General features: G+C 40.8%; 1 protein-coding gene across 1 annotated transcript in view; it reads left to right on the forward strand.

Annotated features, from left to right (window-relative positions):
* Positions 1–51: 51 nt before the first annotated feature.
* SLC25A32 (solute carrier family 25 member 32) overlaps positions 52–15533 on the forward strand; it is a 49333-nt gene continuing 33851 nt past the window's right edge. The window contains exon 1 of the mRNA XM_022584650.3: positions 52–440. Within this exon, the coding sequence (XP_022440358.1) occupies positions 287–440 (154 nt within the window). The 5' untranslated portion in view covers positions 52–286. The remainder of the gene's footprint in view (positions 441–15533) is intronic.

A 15533-nucleotide genomic window follows, 5' to 3' on the forward strand; every position in this document is an offset into this window, starting at 1 on the left:
CTAAGCCAGCCGCCGAGGTGGGCGAGGCGGGGCGGGGACTTGGCGGAGGCGCCCCGCCCCCTTCTCACTCTCCTCCGGGTAGGCGTGGCGTGCGGCAGCGCGCTTCTCCTGTACCCCTGGCTCCTGGGTCTCTAGGCTTCATCCCGCGCCCAGGCGTGTGACTCCACGCGCGGGTCCCGGAAGTGGGCTCGTGCCCTGCGGTTTCTGCTCCAGCGTGGCGACCGTCGCCACGGTGGCGGCCACTGCATCTCGTCCCACTTCCACGGCATCACCGGGCCCTGAGCCCATGACGGCCCAGGGCCAGTCGGCGTCCGGGTCGTCGGCGTGGAGCACAGTATTCCGCCACGTCCGGTACGAGAATCTGGTGGCGGGCGTGAGCGGCGGGGTCCTTTCCAACCTCGCGCTGCACCCGCTGGATCTCGTGAAGATCCGCTTCGCCGGTAAGAAACCGCTCAGACCCTGGGCTTCTCCTTGCTGTCACCCCGAACTGAGTGATAAAAGACGCAGTCGGAGGCATTGGCCTCTCCTGCCTCTTCCATACGGCAGGTGAGGCGAGCGTTGAAGAAGATGCTGTTTGTCCGGGCTCGCCTGGGGCCAGATTTGAGGGAGGGGAGTTTGGTAAAGTGGTCTGGCAAACGTCGTCCCCTTTCCCTAATACTGAGGGATGAGGAACATGGATATAAAAGTCTGAGAAAAGTTCTCATTGGTATAGAACGTGGGACTCAAATCCTGATTTATAAAATAAGAAAGGGTTTATCACATTTTAGGGCTTAACCCTCACAGGTGTAAATCATTCACCCTTGGAGGTACAGGTTTCTCCCGCTTTTCGAAAGTTCGCTTTACAGCATCAAGCCGCCATAACTTTGAACTGTGTCTGTGAGCATCTGTGCTTTATCTGGATTTATGTTGTGCATCCATTAGCAAGGTGTGTGTTACGGTAATTGCTTCTTCGCCTTATGCAGTTTTGGCTTATTAAAGCTTTCATGCTTTACTTTCGCATAGCCAGGGAAACCTGTACTTTGAAAGCTAAAGATAGTCACGTGTTTGGCCTCAGGGCTGAGAGGGAAAATGCAAGTGCTTGGAGTGGGGAGTAATCCTTAGCAGAGGGTTAGGAATGAGGTTGGGATAGAATTCTCTTGAAAGTTTGGTTTTGGTGTTTACAGTGTCCTGTGAAGGAATGTCCTGTGAAGGAATAAGTAGCTAGAATTCAAATAGTATTGTTCTTTATTTAGCTTTACTGAATTAATTTCATTGAGTTAAGTGAATTAAGTATATTGCAATTAACAAAGTACTTTAACAGATAAACTCAACGCTAAATTCTGGAAAAGATAGCTTCAAAGAAGGCCTTTGATAACTTTATTTGGAAAGTATTTTCTGTCATTTCTGTTCTCTTATTACTACTACTAAAAGTGGGGTCCGGCTGCTCGCCATTCAAAAGCCAATAAAGAGGCAAAGTTGGTGGAAGGGAAAGTTTGCTTTATTTCAGAGGCAGGCATCTGGGGACGGGAGGGCCGCTTGTGTCCAAAGGCTGATTCCCACACCCCCTTCCCGGACAGTCAGTGGGTAAGACCTTTTATAGGCGGAGGGAGGGAGTTACATGTAGAAACAACACAGGCAGCTCTGACAGTCATCTTGAAATTGGTCATGCAGCATAATCTTGATTGTTTTAAGGACAGTTAGTCTTCAGTTCCAGGGTCGGTTTGTTCCCATTTCTTTGAGGCCAGTTCTTGGAATCGTGGCAGCTTATGTCATGGCTAATCTAGTCATCATGTAGTTAACTTCTTCCACCTGGCGAGCATTTCAGTATCTACAAAACAGCTCAAAGGGTATGGCTCAGAATATTATCTACAGCCCTTGAAGAGGAACTAAAGGTCCTTGACTTTGCTGAATGAGTAAATTATTATTATTTGGTCCTGTTTGACCATTTTCCTTTGCTTCCGTATTTTCTCAGTTCTCTAATTAAACTTACTCTTTTTTTGTTTGTTTGTTTTCCGGTACGCGGGCCTCTCACTGTCGTGGCCTCTCCCGTTGCGGAGCACAGGCTCCAGACGCGCAGGCTCAGCGGCCATGGCTCACGGGCCCAGCTGTTCCGTGGCATGTGGGATCTTCCCGGACCGGGGCATGAACCCGTGTCCCCTGCATCGGCAGGCGGACTCTCAACCACTGTACCACCAGGGAAGCCCTAAACTTATTCTCTGACCAAAGTTTTTCTACAGGCAAAAGGCAGGCGGAGGATGTGGGGGGAAAGGACCATAGGGTCCTGCTCTATTTCATTACTACAAGTTAATTTCTACCATGAGAATTAGATCAGAAGTCGATTATCTTAAAGAGTTAGGTAATTGTATTCTGTTCACCTGGTGTATATTGGTCTTTTAACATTTGTAGACTGCTGTATGGGATACAGAAGCACCTAAAGTTCTTGCCCTCAGGAAACTTAAATTCTAATAGTAGGTTTGAGACTTAGTCAAATAAAAAGTAATTGTAGACAACATAAAATTAAGGACAAAATGGAATAAATCCAAATACGAAAACATGAGTAGAGATAGACTGTTAAGAAAAGTGTAGGGCTTCCCTGGTGGCGCAGTGGTTGAGAGTCTGCCTGCCGATGCAGGGGACGCGGGTTCGTGCCTGGTCTGGGAAGATCCCACATGCCGTGGAGCGACTGGGCCCGTGAGCCATGGCCGTTGAGTCTGTGCGTCCGGAGCCTGTGCTCCGCAACGGGAGAGGCCACAACAGTAAGAGGCCCGCATACTGCAAAAAAAAAAAAAAAAAAAGAAAGAAAAGTGTAGATTGGTGATGACCACAGATATATATGTGTATCTGTAAATGTTCCATTAGATCCTTTATTTTAATTATAAATTTATTTATTTATTTATTTTTGGGTGTGTTGGGTCTTCGTTTCTGTGCGAGGGCTTTCTCTACTTGCGGCGAGCGGGGACCACTCTTCATCGCGGTGCGCGGGCCTCTCACTGTCGCAGCCTCTCTTGTTGTGGAGCACAGGCTCAGTAGTTGTGGCTCACAAGCCTAGTTGCTCCGCGGCATGTGGGGTCTTCCCAGACCAGGGCTCGAATCCGTGTCCCCTGCATTGGCAGGCAGATTCTCAACCGCTGTGCCACCAGGGAAGCCCTCCGTTAGATCTTGAGGTTCCCCAGAGAAGGACTAAAATTTTTGACAGCTGGAGAGGAGGCAAGAAGCCATTGAAAATCAGTGGAAATTATGGAGTGTTCTCCCTAGAAGAAAACCCACAGAGGCCTATAATTTCCATAGTTTACCATGCACACACAAATAATAATTATGACAACAGGGAACATTCATTGAGCATTTACTTGCAGCAAGAGCAATGAACTAAGAACCTTACTTGCATTATATCATTTACTACTCTGAACAACCCTGTGAATTTATTATCCCCATTATACAGGTGAGAATAATCGAAGCTGACTAACTTGCCCAAGTCACAAGTTTGTAAAGATAGATCTGAATTTGAATCCAGGCAGGCTAACTCAAGTACCCTCTGGCACTTAACGACTTACCCCAGTACCTCTAGGAATTCCTGGTATACTGTGGCTTGAACATGAAGGCAGGAATTCTGGACTTGGCTGCAGGTGCAGACCTATATGACTTGGTATTTCTCTTCTGCAGCATTTTATGTAAGAGTAGAAGAGGTGATGGTTGAGGTGATCATTGAGGAATAGTGTGGTTGGCCTGATGAGTTTAAGACAGTGCTGTGAAGCAAACTGTGCCTGAGAAAAGGGAATTCTTGCTACCTGAGAATATTGGTAGTCTTGGTGAAATGGTAAGAGTATTAGGAGACCAGTAGGGCTGACGTGATTGAGATAGGATTGGGGGACAAATTTAAAGATCTAGGAGTTGAAGCAGAACTTTGTAATAACAAGCCCATAGTGTGGCTGTGAAATGGTGATAAGAAAGAAGAAAACTTAGGAAGATGAATAACTGAAATCAAAATAGTTGCCTGGCCACCAGCATTAGTACTAGAGTTTTTATGCTTTCATAAAATTAAGCCCTTATAATAAAATTATAATACCTAGTGATGGGGGTGTTAGTCTTGACCATTAAACCAAACCTGCAATATTTCAATGAGTTCAGGTACAGATTGGAACTCAGAGGTGTCCAGAGTAGTCAAAGAATTAGAAATCATTTCATACGAGAAATGACTGGAGGAACTAGTTTAACTTAGGGGGTGGGAGGGACTTAAGGTATTTAGAGAACTGCCATGTGGGAAAGGGAGCTGCCTTATTGAAGGTGATCTGAAGGTCAGACAGAGGTTGGGTGGAAATTACAGGGAAGCAGATTTTGGCCTGGCAAAGTGCTGGTGCTCAGAAGTGAAACTGGCAATGACGGGCAGTGGTTCAGCAGTTGGATGACAGGTTAGAAAATATTCTTGTGTTGGGTGGAAAGGTCACTTGAGGTGATTATTGAGGCCCCTTATAACTTCAAGACTTAAAGTATTCAAGATGACACTTTAAGTCATCAAGATTGATGAGAGGGAGCCCCAACAAAGAATGTGAGTGAGGTATAAAAATAGTAATTTTCTAAAATAACCTGAAATCCTAATCTGTAGGTTAATCAAGGAACCAAAATGTAGAGCCTGTAACAAGAATAGCATACAGTCAAGTTTTGTATGTATGTGGTATTGCAAGACCCAGTAGCATAAATAAAGTAATACTTACCGAATGTTTGCTATGTGCCAGGCATGCTTTTAGGAGCTTTATATGTATTAACTCACTTAATTCTCTGTAACTTTTAAAGTCAGGTTCTGTTATTTTTCCCATTTTGTGGATGAAAAAACTCAGGCACAGAGTAATCTAGTAACTTACTCAGGATCACACAGTAAGTGTTGGAATTGGGGTTCAAACCCAGGAAGTCTGATTTCATAGCATATGCTGTTAGACTGAAACCATAAGTGGGTAGTTTGGTATAACTAAAGGGTAAAATGCTAAAGGTTGAAATGAAAATTATTCCAGAAAGTTAAGCTTCTGGATTGACACATCTTTTATGCCATGTAAAAATGGAAGCCAGGTCTGGATGTTAGGAATGAGATCAGGACTAGAGATATAGAAACCATAGCGCAGGGATAGAAATTGAAGCTACTTAAAGATTGAGAGACTACCCCTGTTGAGTGGAAAGACTGCCTAAAAAATCAGCATTTAAAGGATGGGCAGAAGAGAAGGAGGCTGCAAAGGAAATTTAGTGGCCAAAGAAGTAAGAGGAAAATCAGGAGAGAGTGAAACTAGCCCAAAGAAGTGTGTTTTAGGAGGTAATCGATGTCAGGTGCTGCTCAAGGGTTAAATAGAGAGGAATCCCAAAGTGCACTTGGAGGTCTTTAACCTGCAGTAGCAGGTGGAGGCCCAAACCAGCTTGCAGTGGATTGAGAAGCAATGGAGGTGAGAAAGCCCATGCTGAGATTGTAGTTATCTCTTCCAGAAGCTTAACTGACATGGAGGCACTGGGATCTGAGAGGAGACACTCAGGAGATACTTTAGTGTTTACATTTTGATGTGAAAAAACTAAAAGTGAGAAAGAGATTGGAGATGGAGACAGGAAGATAATGAGTGAGAATTCTAAGGGGTTCTAAGCAGAATCTAGAGCAGTCTCTTTCAAACTTTTTTGGCCACAACGCTCAGTAGGAAATAAATTTTATCTTTGCTATCTGGTGCGAGCACGCATGTACACATATTACTGAAACAAGTTTCTTACGGTAATAGTTATCCTTACTACTTGTGATGTCATTTATATTGTCTTCTATTCCAGTCTGTTGTTGGTGCGGGTCTTTTGTTGTTTTGGTTTGGGGGTTTTTTTGTTTTGTTTTAATGATCTCCTCAATCAATTTCTTGACCCATCTGCAGGCTTCAAAATGCCGACATAGAGTACAGGTAGAGGGGATTGGTTTTACCAACTCTTCAGCGTAACAGAGGAAAGGAGGGGTAAAACTAATACCCAACAAATGAAACAGGTTGTAATAGGGTAGTAAAAATTAGTGTCCCCTGTCTTGGCTCCCTCCTGCACAGCAAACTTTTCTATCTTCCATTGTGTCTGTTGATATCTTTTAGTACTATTGTAGGCCATTGTAACAGTTATGCAGGAGGTATTTAGATGCACCTACTAAATCTTCGGTGGCAAGTGTTTTTAAGACAATTATGAGGCCATTTAGGCCAAAAGTATTCACTGTCCAGTAAGTCCCCTACATACAAACCTTCAAGTCGTGAACTTTCAAAGATGCGAATGTGTGTTCGATGTCCAATCATGTAAGTTCACGTGTCTGGCATACATCGTCACGTGCGTGCATCCTCTACAAGTGGTTGTGCTTTTGTGTACTTTACAGTGCTGTGTAGAGTACAGTAGTATAGTATCTTTATTTCAAGCCCATGATGTCCAGAAGCAGGTGTAAAAGCAGTAGTGATGTAGCTGGTACTGCTAAGAAGCGCCAAGTAATAACGATGGAAACAGAAGTGAATAATTGAGAGAGTGGGGTGAGGCAAAAAGATGGTAGATGTCGCTCGTTCTTATAACATGAATTGTTCAACCATTGGCATGATTCTAAAGAACAAGGGCAAGATCACAGAACTTGTGAAGTCTGCTGTGCCCATGATGTTGACAATAATATCAAAGAAGCATGGAAAATTGATGGAGGAGATGGAGAAACTTCTCAGTGTGTAGATGCAGGATCAGCATCAGCGTCGAGTCCCGCTCAGCTTAATGCTGATTCAAGAGAAAATTAAAAGCCTTTATGAAGACTTGAAGAAGAAGCAGCAGAGAATCAGAGGGCGCATCTTTTAATGCCAACCATGGCTGGTTTCATCGGTTCAAGGCTAGAGCTAACCTTCACAACGTAAAAGTAAGTGTTGAGGCAGCGAGTGCAGATACGGTAGCTCCCTGGGAATTTCTTGAAACACTTTGAGAAATTATTGAAGGCATGTGTTTAACTGAGCAGGTTTTTAATGTGGATGAGACAGGACTGTACTGGAAGAGGATGCCAGACTGACATTACATCAGTAAGGAGGAAAAGTTGATGCCAGGCTATAAGGCACCAAAGGATAGGATGACTCTGTTTGGTGGCAATGCTTCCGGTGATGTGAAGCTGAAGCCTCTCTTAGTTTATCATTCAGAGAACCCAAGACCCTTAAAAACATAGCCAAGGGCTTCTCTTGTATGGAAGAATAACCCCAGAGCCTGGGTTACACAGGCCATTTTCCAGGACTGGTTTTTCCACCACTTTATCCCAGAGGTAGAGAAATACTGCTTGGAGAAGGATCTCCCATTCAACATTCTTTTGCTGCTTGACAGTGCTCCGGGCCACCCTCCATTCATGGACAACTTTCATCCCAAAGTCAAAGTATCTGCCATCTGCCACCGAATAGTACATCGCTTATCCAACCTGTGGACCAGGGAGTTATAGTGACTTTCAAAAAATATTTTTTACATCACACTTTTCGTTAGGCAGTAAAGGCGAGTGATGAATCGGGAACAACCTTGCAACAATTTTGGAAGGACTATAACAGCTACAAGGCCATAAAAAACATTGACTTTTCTTGGCATGAGGTTATGGCTGTCACCATGAATGGGGTTTGGAAGAACCTTTGCCTGCAGTTTGTTGATGATTTTCATGGGTTTGAGAAGGTGGATGGAGTCCAAAGAGCAACGTAGTGACTCTCAGCGAAAAGCTGGAGCTAGGTCTGCAAGAGGACGACTTCACTGAACTCCTTGCTGTGTAAAACAAGGAGCTTACTAATAAAGACCTGATGGAATTGGAGGCCCAGAGAAAGGATGAAGAGACAAGAGGAAGAAAGAGTAACTGAAGAACCAAAGAGATTCACGATGCAGGAAATGGCAAGGGGATTTTCTTTTCTTTATTTGAGGAGGCACTGTTCGTTTTTGAGGCACAGGACCTGAATGTAGAACAGTACACGAAGGTTGCAGCAGGCATTCAGAATGCAATGCAGTGCTACCGTGTCATCTATGACAAGGGAAAAAGAGCTACTACCCAGACATCACTGGATCATTTTTTCAGGAGGGTAGATAGAATTGAATCCAGCAAGGAACCAGAACCTGTGCCATCAATGTCAGGTGTGAATGAAATTGCAGCTTGCCCTCCGTCTCCTATTGCTGAGGATCCTTCAGCTCTACCATTTCCCACCTCCTCTCCCTCCTTCAGTCAGTAAGTCTTCTTGCCTGTTCACTCGATGCCAGCCCCTGTAGGCCAGCTGTTGTACTGTACTACTGTACTTTTCAAGGTACTGTAAGATTTAAAATGTTTTCTTTATTTTTTGTTTGTTTTTTATGTATCATTTTTGTGAAAAGTATTATAAACCTATTACAGTACAGTACTGTATAGCCGATTGTGTTAGTTGGGTACCTAGGCTAACTGTGTTGGACTTATGAACAAATTGGACTTACAAATGCGCTCTCAGAATGGACCTTGTTCGTATGTAGGGGATTTACTGTATTTTATTTACATAGCAATTTTAATTCTACATTAGAGAGGCCCTAATTCAGATCCTCTTCATCTCAGTAACTTTGCAGCGGCCTCTTGTTTTCTTCCAGGTTTTCCACATTCAAATTCATTCCCCCCAGGGTGCCTGGGTCTCCTTTCTAAACACATATTTGGTTATCTTAGGCACACTTGAACCCAAGTTTGAGAAATATGGGACTTTGAGATCATAGGCAGACTCTCTTTTGTGATTTTCAAGAACCTTTGCAATTAAGTTTATCTTAATCTGCTAGGGCTACCATAACAAAATACCACAGAGTGGCTTAAACAACAGTAAATGATTTTCTCATAGTTCTGGGGGCTGGAAGTTCAAGATCAAGGGACCAGCAGGGTTGATTTCTTTCTGGGTGAGACCTTTCTCCTTGGCTTACGAATGACTTCCTTCTGGCTGTGTCCTCACGTGACCTTTTCTCTGTGCATATGCACTCCTAGTGTGTCTTCCTCTTTATAAGGACCCACCAGTCCTATTGATTTAGGCCCCACCCTTATGACCCCATTTAATCTTAATTATCTCCTTAAAGGCCCTATCTCCAAATACAGTTACATTGGGGGTTTGGGCTTCAATATATAAACTGGAGGAAGGACACAATTCAGTCCTTAAACAGGCCCTTACCCTTCTTTAGTGGCTGATTTCCTACCAACCTTTCCCTCTAACAGCTGTTTACTTCAGCTGAACCATGCCCCCAGTATTCTCCCCAGCAGTGCCAGGTGCTGTGATACTTCATGTATCTGTACCAGCTGTTCCACTTGTCTAGAGATAAACTTTCTCTCCTTTTCCCAAAGACAAGTTTCTAATCAATCTTCAGGGCTCTACCCAGTATCTGCTCTCCCACTTGCCCTGTCACCCTCCTACATCTCCCCAGTTCCTCCATACACAAGTGTTGATCGTGTTTCCTCTGTATTCCTATAGCACTTCATAGGCTTACCATGGTGCTCATAACTTTGTAATGAGATTGCTTGTCCATTTTGCCTTGCAGATTATATCTTCCTCAGGGTCAGGGTTTGTGTCCTACTTAGGTTTATACTCCTTCTTTGCCTGGCAGTGATAGTCAATAAATCATTTTCTTAATTTTTTTAAATAAATAATTATCTGTGAACAAGCAGACATCTTTCAAAATTAAAGATTTGATCCTAACTATATGATAAAGTAGATAAGATTATAGTATTAAGGAAGTATAGGGTACAGAATGTTGTTGCCTATTACTGAGATAGTTCATACTCTACACTTCTAGGGTTGACTTCTTAAAACAAAGAAATCATTGGTTCATATCTGTGAAAAGGAAAGATGGTGTTTTGTGATTTGTATTTTTTTTTGTTTGCTTTTTTTTAACCTCAAGAGAGAACTTGTGTTGTGAGCTTATTATTGAAAGGAAAATTTACTTAGAAGACATTTATACAAGGAGAATGAGAGCCATAAAATCCAAGGGAAGCATCAGAAAGATTATAAAGAACACAGCAAAACATTTCTTGAGAACCAGTAACTCTGCTACTTGCTTTTAAACTTATCTTTTATAAACCTCACGACAACCTGCAAGGTAGGTAATATTTATCCTCACTTAAAGAGGACACTAAAGCTCAGGAAGAAAAGACTAAGTAGCTAATTAGGGAAGTTAGATATCAAACCCATTTCTTCTAACAAAGCCTAGTGTACTTCACTCTCATTTCATGGTGTAACATTGTCAGATTAATGATGAAAGAGATTGACTTTTCCCCCTTTGCCTGGCATTGGTAAACAGTCAGTGGTTCTTTGCCAGGCTGCAGTATGCACAGTAAAGTAGTGGCAAGGGGACAGTGAACTGGGCATGCCTGAGTATGACTAGTGGACTGTAATTTGTATAAACTTTCTGGGGGGCAGTTTCTATGTGTATTTGAACAAATTTATACTCTTTGACCCCTTCTAATTCCCATTCTAAGGATATAAGAAAAAAAATTGTTGAACAGAATTTTCTTTAGAGACCTTTTAATAATAGCAAAGAGAAAAAAACAATTCACATGTCAACTAGAGGGCTGTTTGTACAAATGATGGGATATCTGTGAGAGGCAAAACCATCATGTCTTGTTGAAATCGTTTTTTTTTTTCTTTTGAGTCTTCTGGAAACCTTATTTTACGATATACCAATTTTATAAAAAACATAATTAAGATTATAAATTTGGCATTCTCTTCCATGCCATTTCCCTGTAGGAAACAGAAGACACATTCAAAATAGTATAGCTCTGGGCCATGGGGGGGCCTAAAAGGATTGTTTACAAAGATGTAAGCAGATCATAGGAAAACCGTAAGGAATAATGTAGTATTTGGGGCTAGAAACAGTTTGGGCCGCTGTCACCTGAAGGGCCAAAGGACAGGGAGAAAGAGTCGTTGAGAGAGGGCCACCTTGAGAGGAGCTGTGACCTTCAGTAGAGGAACGCAGCGTGCCCAAGGCAACCCCTGCAAGAATAAATATCTGCGTCTGCTCTCTTCCATCCCTTTGATCTGCCAGGGCTCCCCACTAACCCAACTCAGCTAGAAGCTAGAAGGCAAGATCAGGCTTCTGGAGCAGAGCGTGGTTGAGAGAGGTGGACCCTGGATCTGGAAAGGAAACAGAAGATATTCAGGCTATATTAATTGAACACATATATATATTGAGAGCCTGCAATGTACCAAGCACTATGATAGGAGTAGGCATATTGCAATGAGGAAGTAGTAGTCTCTGCCCTCACAGAGCATCTTGCTACTGAGAAGCCGTGATAATTGAACAAAAAAACTAATAATTGCAATGAAGAGTGTTTTATTATGGTAGGGAAAGTATGGTGTGCCATGGGAACAGAGAAACTTGACCCCATCTAGAGGGTAGGAAAGGATCCCCAAAGGAAATGATTGTTAAACTGAGACCTGAAAGAGGAATCAAAGTTAACTGTGGGAAGGAATAGGTAAGAAGAGAATGTTCATGGCAGACAGAGTAGCCTGTGCCAAAGTGTTAAGGTCAGAGACTGTATAAGAGCTGAAAGTTGTTGAACATTCTAGCAATTTTCATCACATATTTTGAAGCGTAAACTTCAATGAGCCAGGCACTATGCAGTAAGTTCCGTAAGGCAGCATCACTGAATGCAGGGAGAGAATAAAGAGGAGACTGGGGCTTGTTGCAGAAGAGTGATGGAGGGCCTTATGTACTATGTTAAGGAATATGTTCTTTATTGTTTGGGGTGTAGAATAGTTTTAAGTGGATAAATGACTTATTGAAATGCATGTTTCTAGAAAGGTTACCTAACCTACAGTGCAATTAATGGGGGCGGGGCAGCAAAACTGGATATAAGAAGGCTATTTTAAATTCTGTTTCTAGTTGAGAAATGGTGTCCTGAAGTAGGGTGATGGCAGTGTGAACTGAGAGATGTGAATGGGTCCAGGAGAGACTTGTGATACAGAATCAACAGGACATCTTAATTGGTAAGAGGTTGTAAAAGGAGGAGTGTTCATGGATGGTCCCCAGGTTTCTGTCTGGAGCATCTGTGTAGATGGTAGTTCTGTTTATTGACCAATATGGATCAGCAGAATAAGAGCAGCTGCAATAGGGATAGGGAATACTAGTTCAATTATGGATATGTTCAAACTGCAACTTTTGTTAGTTGCATTTATCTGTGTAGATCTGAAGATAAGCAAAAGGTCTGGTCTAGGGATAGAGAACTGGCATTTATATCCACAGACCAAAAAAAGAAAGGGAGGAAATATACCACCATAAGGGTAGTCATCTTGGAGTGGTGGCATTGTGGGTGATTTTATTTTCTTTATTCCTTCTATATTTTGTAAATGTTCTGCAGCATACACGTTTTGCTTTTCAAAAAGCCATTTTTCATTATTGTATGCTGGTTTAATATTTATTACATGGAAAAGGTTTTAAAATTACTCTATTTCAGTTGCAGATATAAAGCATCTGAAAATGTTCTTGAGTGAAGGATAACAGAAATAAAAATTTTTAAAATTTCCCTAGGGCTGCTGTTTTATTTTATTACAAAAGGTATATGTCATCTTTGTTTACTTTTTACCTTATGAAATTTGTATTGTTGAATTCTCTTTATCATTCTCCCCCTACAACCACTCACAGCCAGTCTCGTTCCCTGCAGATAGCTACTATTAACCATATGCAGTGTTTCAATCTATTAGTTTCATAGCTCTCAATTTTTCTAAATATTCAGAGTAGTCCACAGTATACATGTATCATAATTTATTTAAACATTTCCCTATTGGTGGATGTTGAAATTACTCTCACTTTTGCTGTTGCAGAAGGCGCTTCAGTGAACATCGTTCTATGTGTATCTTTGTAGATTTGGGGCTATATTTCTATAGGATATATTTTTAGAAATGGAACTGCTAAGTCAAAGAATAATTTGCATTTGAATTTTTATTAGTGTTAAACTGCTCTCAGAAAGGCCATGAAAGTGTCTATTTCCAAATACCCACACCAACACTGGGAATTAACAAACCTTAAAATTGTTTTCCGTCTGGAGGGGAAAAAATAAAAAAAGCTACCTTGTCTAATTCGTATTTTATTGGTGAGGTTGAAAACTTTTTCAGTGCTTCTTTTTTTTATTGAGTAGTTGATGTACAATATTACATGTTACAGTGTACAGTATAGGGATTCACAATGTTTAGAGGTTATACTCCATTTATACTTATAAAATATTTGTTTTATTCCCCATGTTGTACAATATATTTTTTTAATATTACTATTTCTTTTACAAATTTTTTTATTTTATATTATAGTTGATTTACAACGTTGTGTTAGTTTCAGGTGTACAGCAAAGCGATTCATTATACATATACATTTATCTATTCTTTTTCCATATACGTTATTACAGAGTATTGAGTAGAGTTTCCTGTGCTATACAGTAGGTCTTTGTTGATTATTTTATATATAATAGTGTGTATATGTTAATCCCAACCTCCTAATTTATCCCTTTCCCCCCACCTTTCCTCTGTGGTAACCATAAGTTTGTTTTCTAAATCTCTGAGTCTATTTCTGTTTTGTAAATAAGTTCATTGGTATCATTTTTTTAGATTCCACATATAAGCGATATCATATGATATTTGTCTGTCTGACTTCACTTAGTATGATAGATCCATCCACATTGCTGCAAATGGTATTATTTCATTCTTTTTTATGGCTGAGTAGTATTCCTTGTGTGTGTGTGTGTGTGTGTGTGTGTGTGTGTGTATATACCACATCTTCTTTATCCATTCACCTGTCAGTGGACATTTAGGTTGCTTCCATGTCTTGGCTGTTGTAAATAGTGCTGCAGTGAACATTGGGGTTCATGTATCTTTTCAAATGAGAGTTTTCTCCGGATATATGCCCAGGAATGGGATTGCCGGATCATACGGTAGCTCTATTTTTATTTTTTTACAGACCCTTGATAATGTTCTCCATAGTGGCTGTACCAATTTACATTCCCACCAACAGTGTAGGAGTTTTCCCTTTTCTCTATACCCTTTCCAGCATTTATTGTTTGTAGACTTTTTGATGATGGCCTTTCTGACCGCTTTGAAGTGATACCTCATTGTAGTTTTGATTTGCATTTCTCTGATAATTAGTGATGTTGAGCATCTTTTCATGTGCCTGTCGGCCATCTGGATGTCATCTCTGGAGAAATGTCTATTTAGATCTTCTGCCCCTTTTTTGACTGGGTTGTTTGTTTTTTAATATTGAGTTGCGTGAGCTGTTTGTATATTTTGGAGATTAATCCCTTGTCGGTTGCATCATTTGCACATATTTTCTCCCATTCTGTGGGTTATCTTTTCATTTTATTTATGGTTTCCATTTCTATACAAAAGCTTTTAAGTGTAATAAGGTCCTCTTTGTTTATTTTCTTTTTCTTTTTATTACTTTGGGAGGTTGATCCAAAAAGATATTGCTGCGATTTATGTCAAAGAACGTTCTGCCTATGTTTCCCTCTAAGAGTTTTATAGTATCTGTTCTTACATTTAGGTCTTTAATCCATTTTTAGTTCAGTTTTGTGTATGGTGTTAGAGAGTGTTCTAATTTCATTCTTTTACATGTGGCTGTCCAGTTTTCCCAGTGCCATTTATTGAAGAGACTGTCTTTTCTCCATTGTATTTTCTTTCCTCCTTTGTCATACATAATTGACCATAAGTGTGTCGGTTTATTTGTGGACTTTCTATCCTGTTCCATTGATCTGTAAGTCTGTCTTTGTGCCAATACCATGCTATTTTGTTTACTGTAGCTTTATAGTATACTCTGAAGTCAGGGAGCCTGAAGCCTCCAGCTCTGTTTTTCTTTCTCAAGAATTTGTGTTTCCATACAAATTTTAGGATTTTTTTTTTTTTTGGTTCCAGATCTGCAAAAATGCCATTGGTAATTTGAGAGATTGCATTGAATCTGTAGATTGCCATGGGTAGTATAGTTGTTTTGACAATATTAATTCTTCCAATCCAAGAACATCGTATATATTTTCATCTGTTTTGTGTCATCTTTGATGTTTCATCAGTGTCTTATAGTTTTTGGAGTACAGGTCTTTTGCCTCCTTAGGTTTATTCCTAGACATTTTATTCTTGTTGATGTGATGGTAAATGGGATTGTTTCCTCAATTTCTGATCTTTCATTGTTAGCATAAAGAAATGCAACAGAATTCTGTGTATTAATTTTGTGTCCTGCAACTTTACCAAATTCATCGATGAGCTCTAGTAGTTTTCTGGTGGCATCTTTAGGATTTTCTATGTATAGTATAATGGCATCTGCAAACAGTGATAGTTTTTTTTCTTTTCCCATTTGGATTCCTTTTATTTCTTTTTCTTCTCTGATTGCCATGGCTAGGACTTCCAAAACTATGTTGAATAAAAGTGGCAAGAGTGGACATTCTTGTCTTGTGCATGATCTTAGAGGAAATACTTTTAGCTTTGCACACGTTAGCTGTGGGATTGTCATATATGGCCTTTATTATGTTGAGATATGTTCCCTCTATGCCCACTTTCTGGAGAGTTTTTATAATTGGGTGTTGAATTTTATCAAAAGCTTTTTCTGCATTTATTGAGATG

This window comes from Delphinapterus leucas, chromosome 17 (genome assembly GCF_059928025.1).
Source record: "Delphinapterus leucas isolate spDelLeu-1000000601 "Yukka" chromosome 17, BTC_Dleu_Yukka2, whole genome shotgun sequence".
Taxonomy (NCBI): Eukaryota; Metazoa; Chordata; class Mammalia; order Artiodactyla; family Monodontidae; genus Delphinapterus; species Delphinapterus leucas.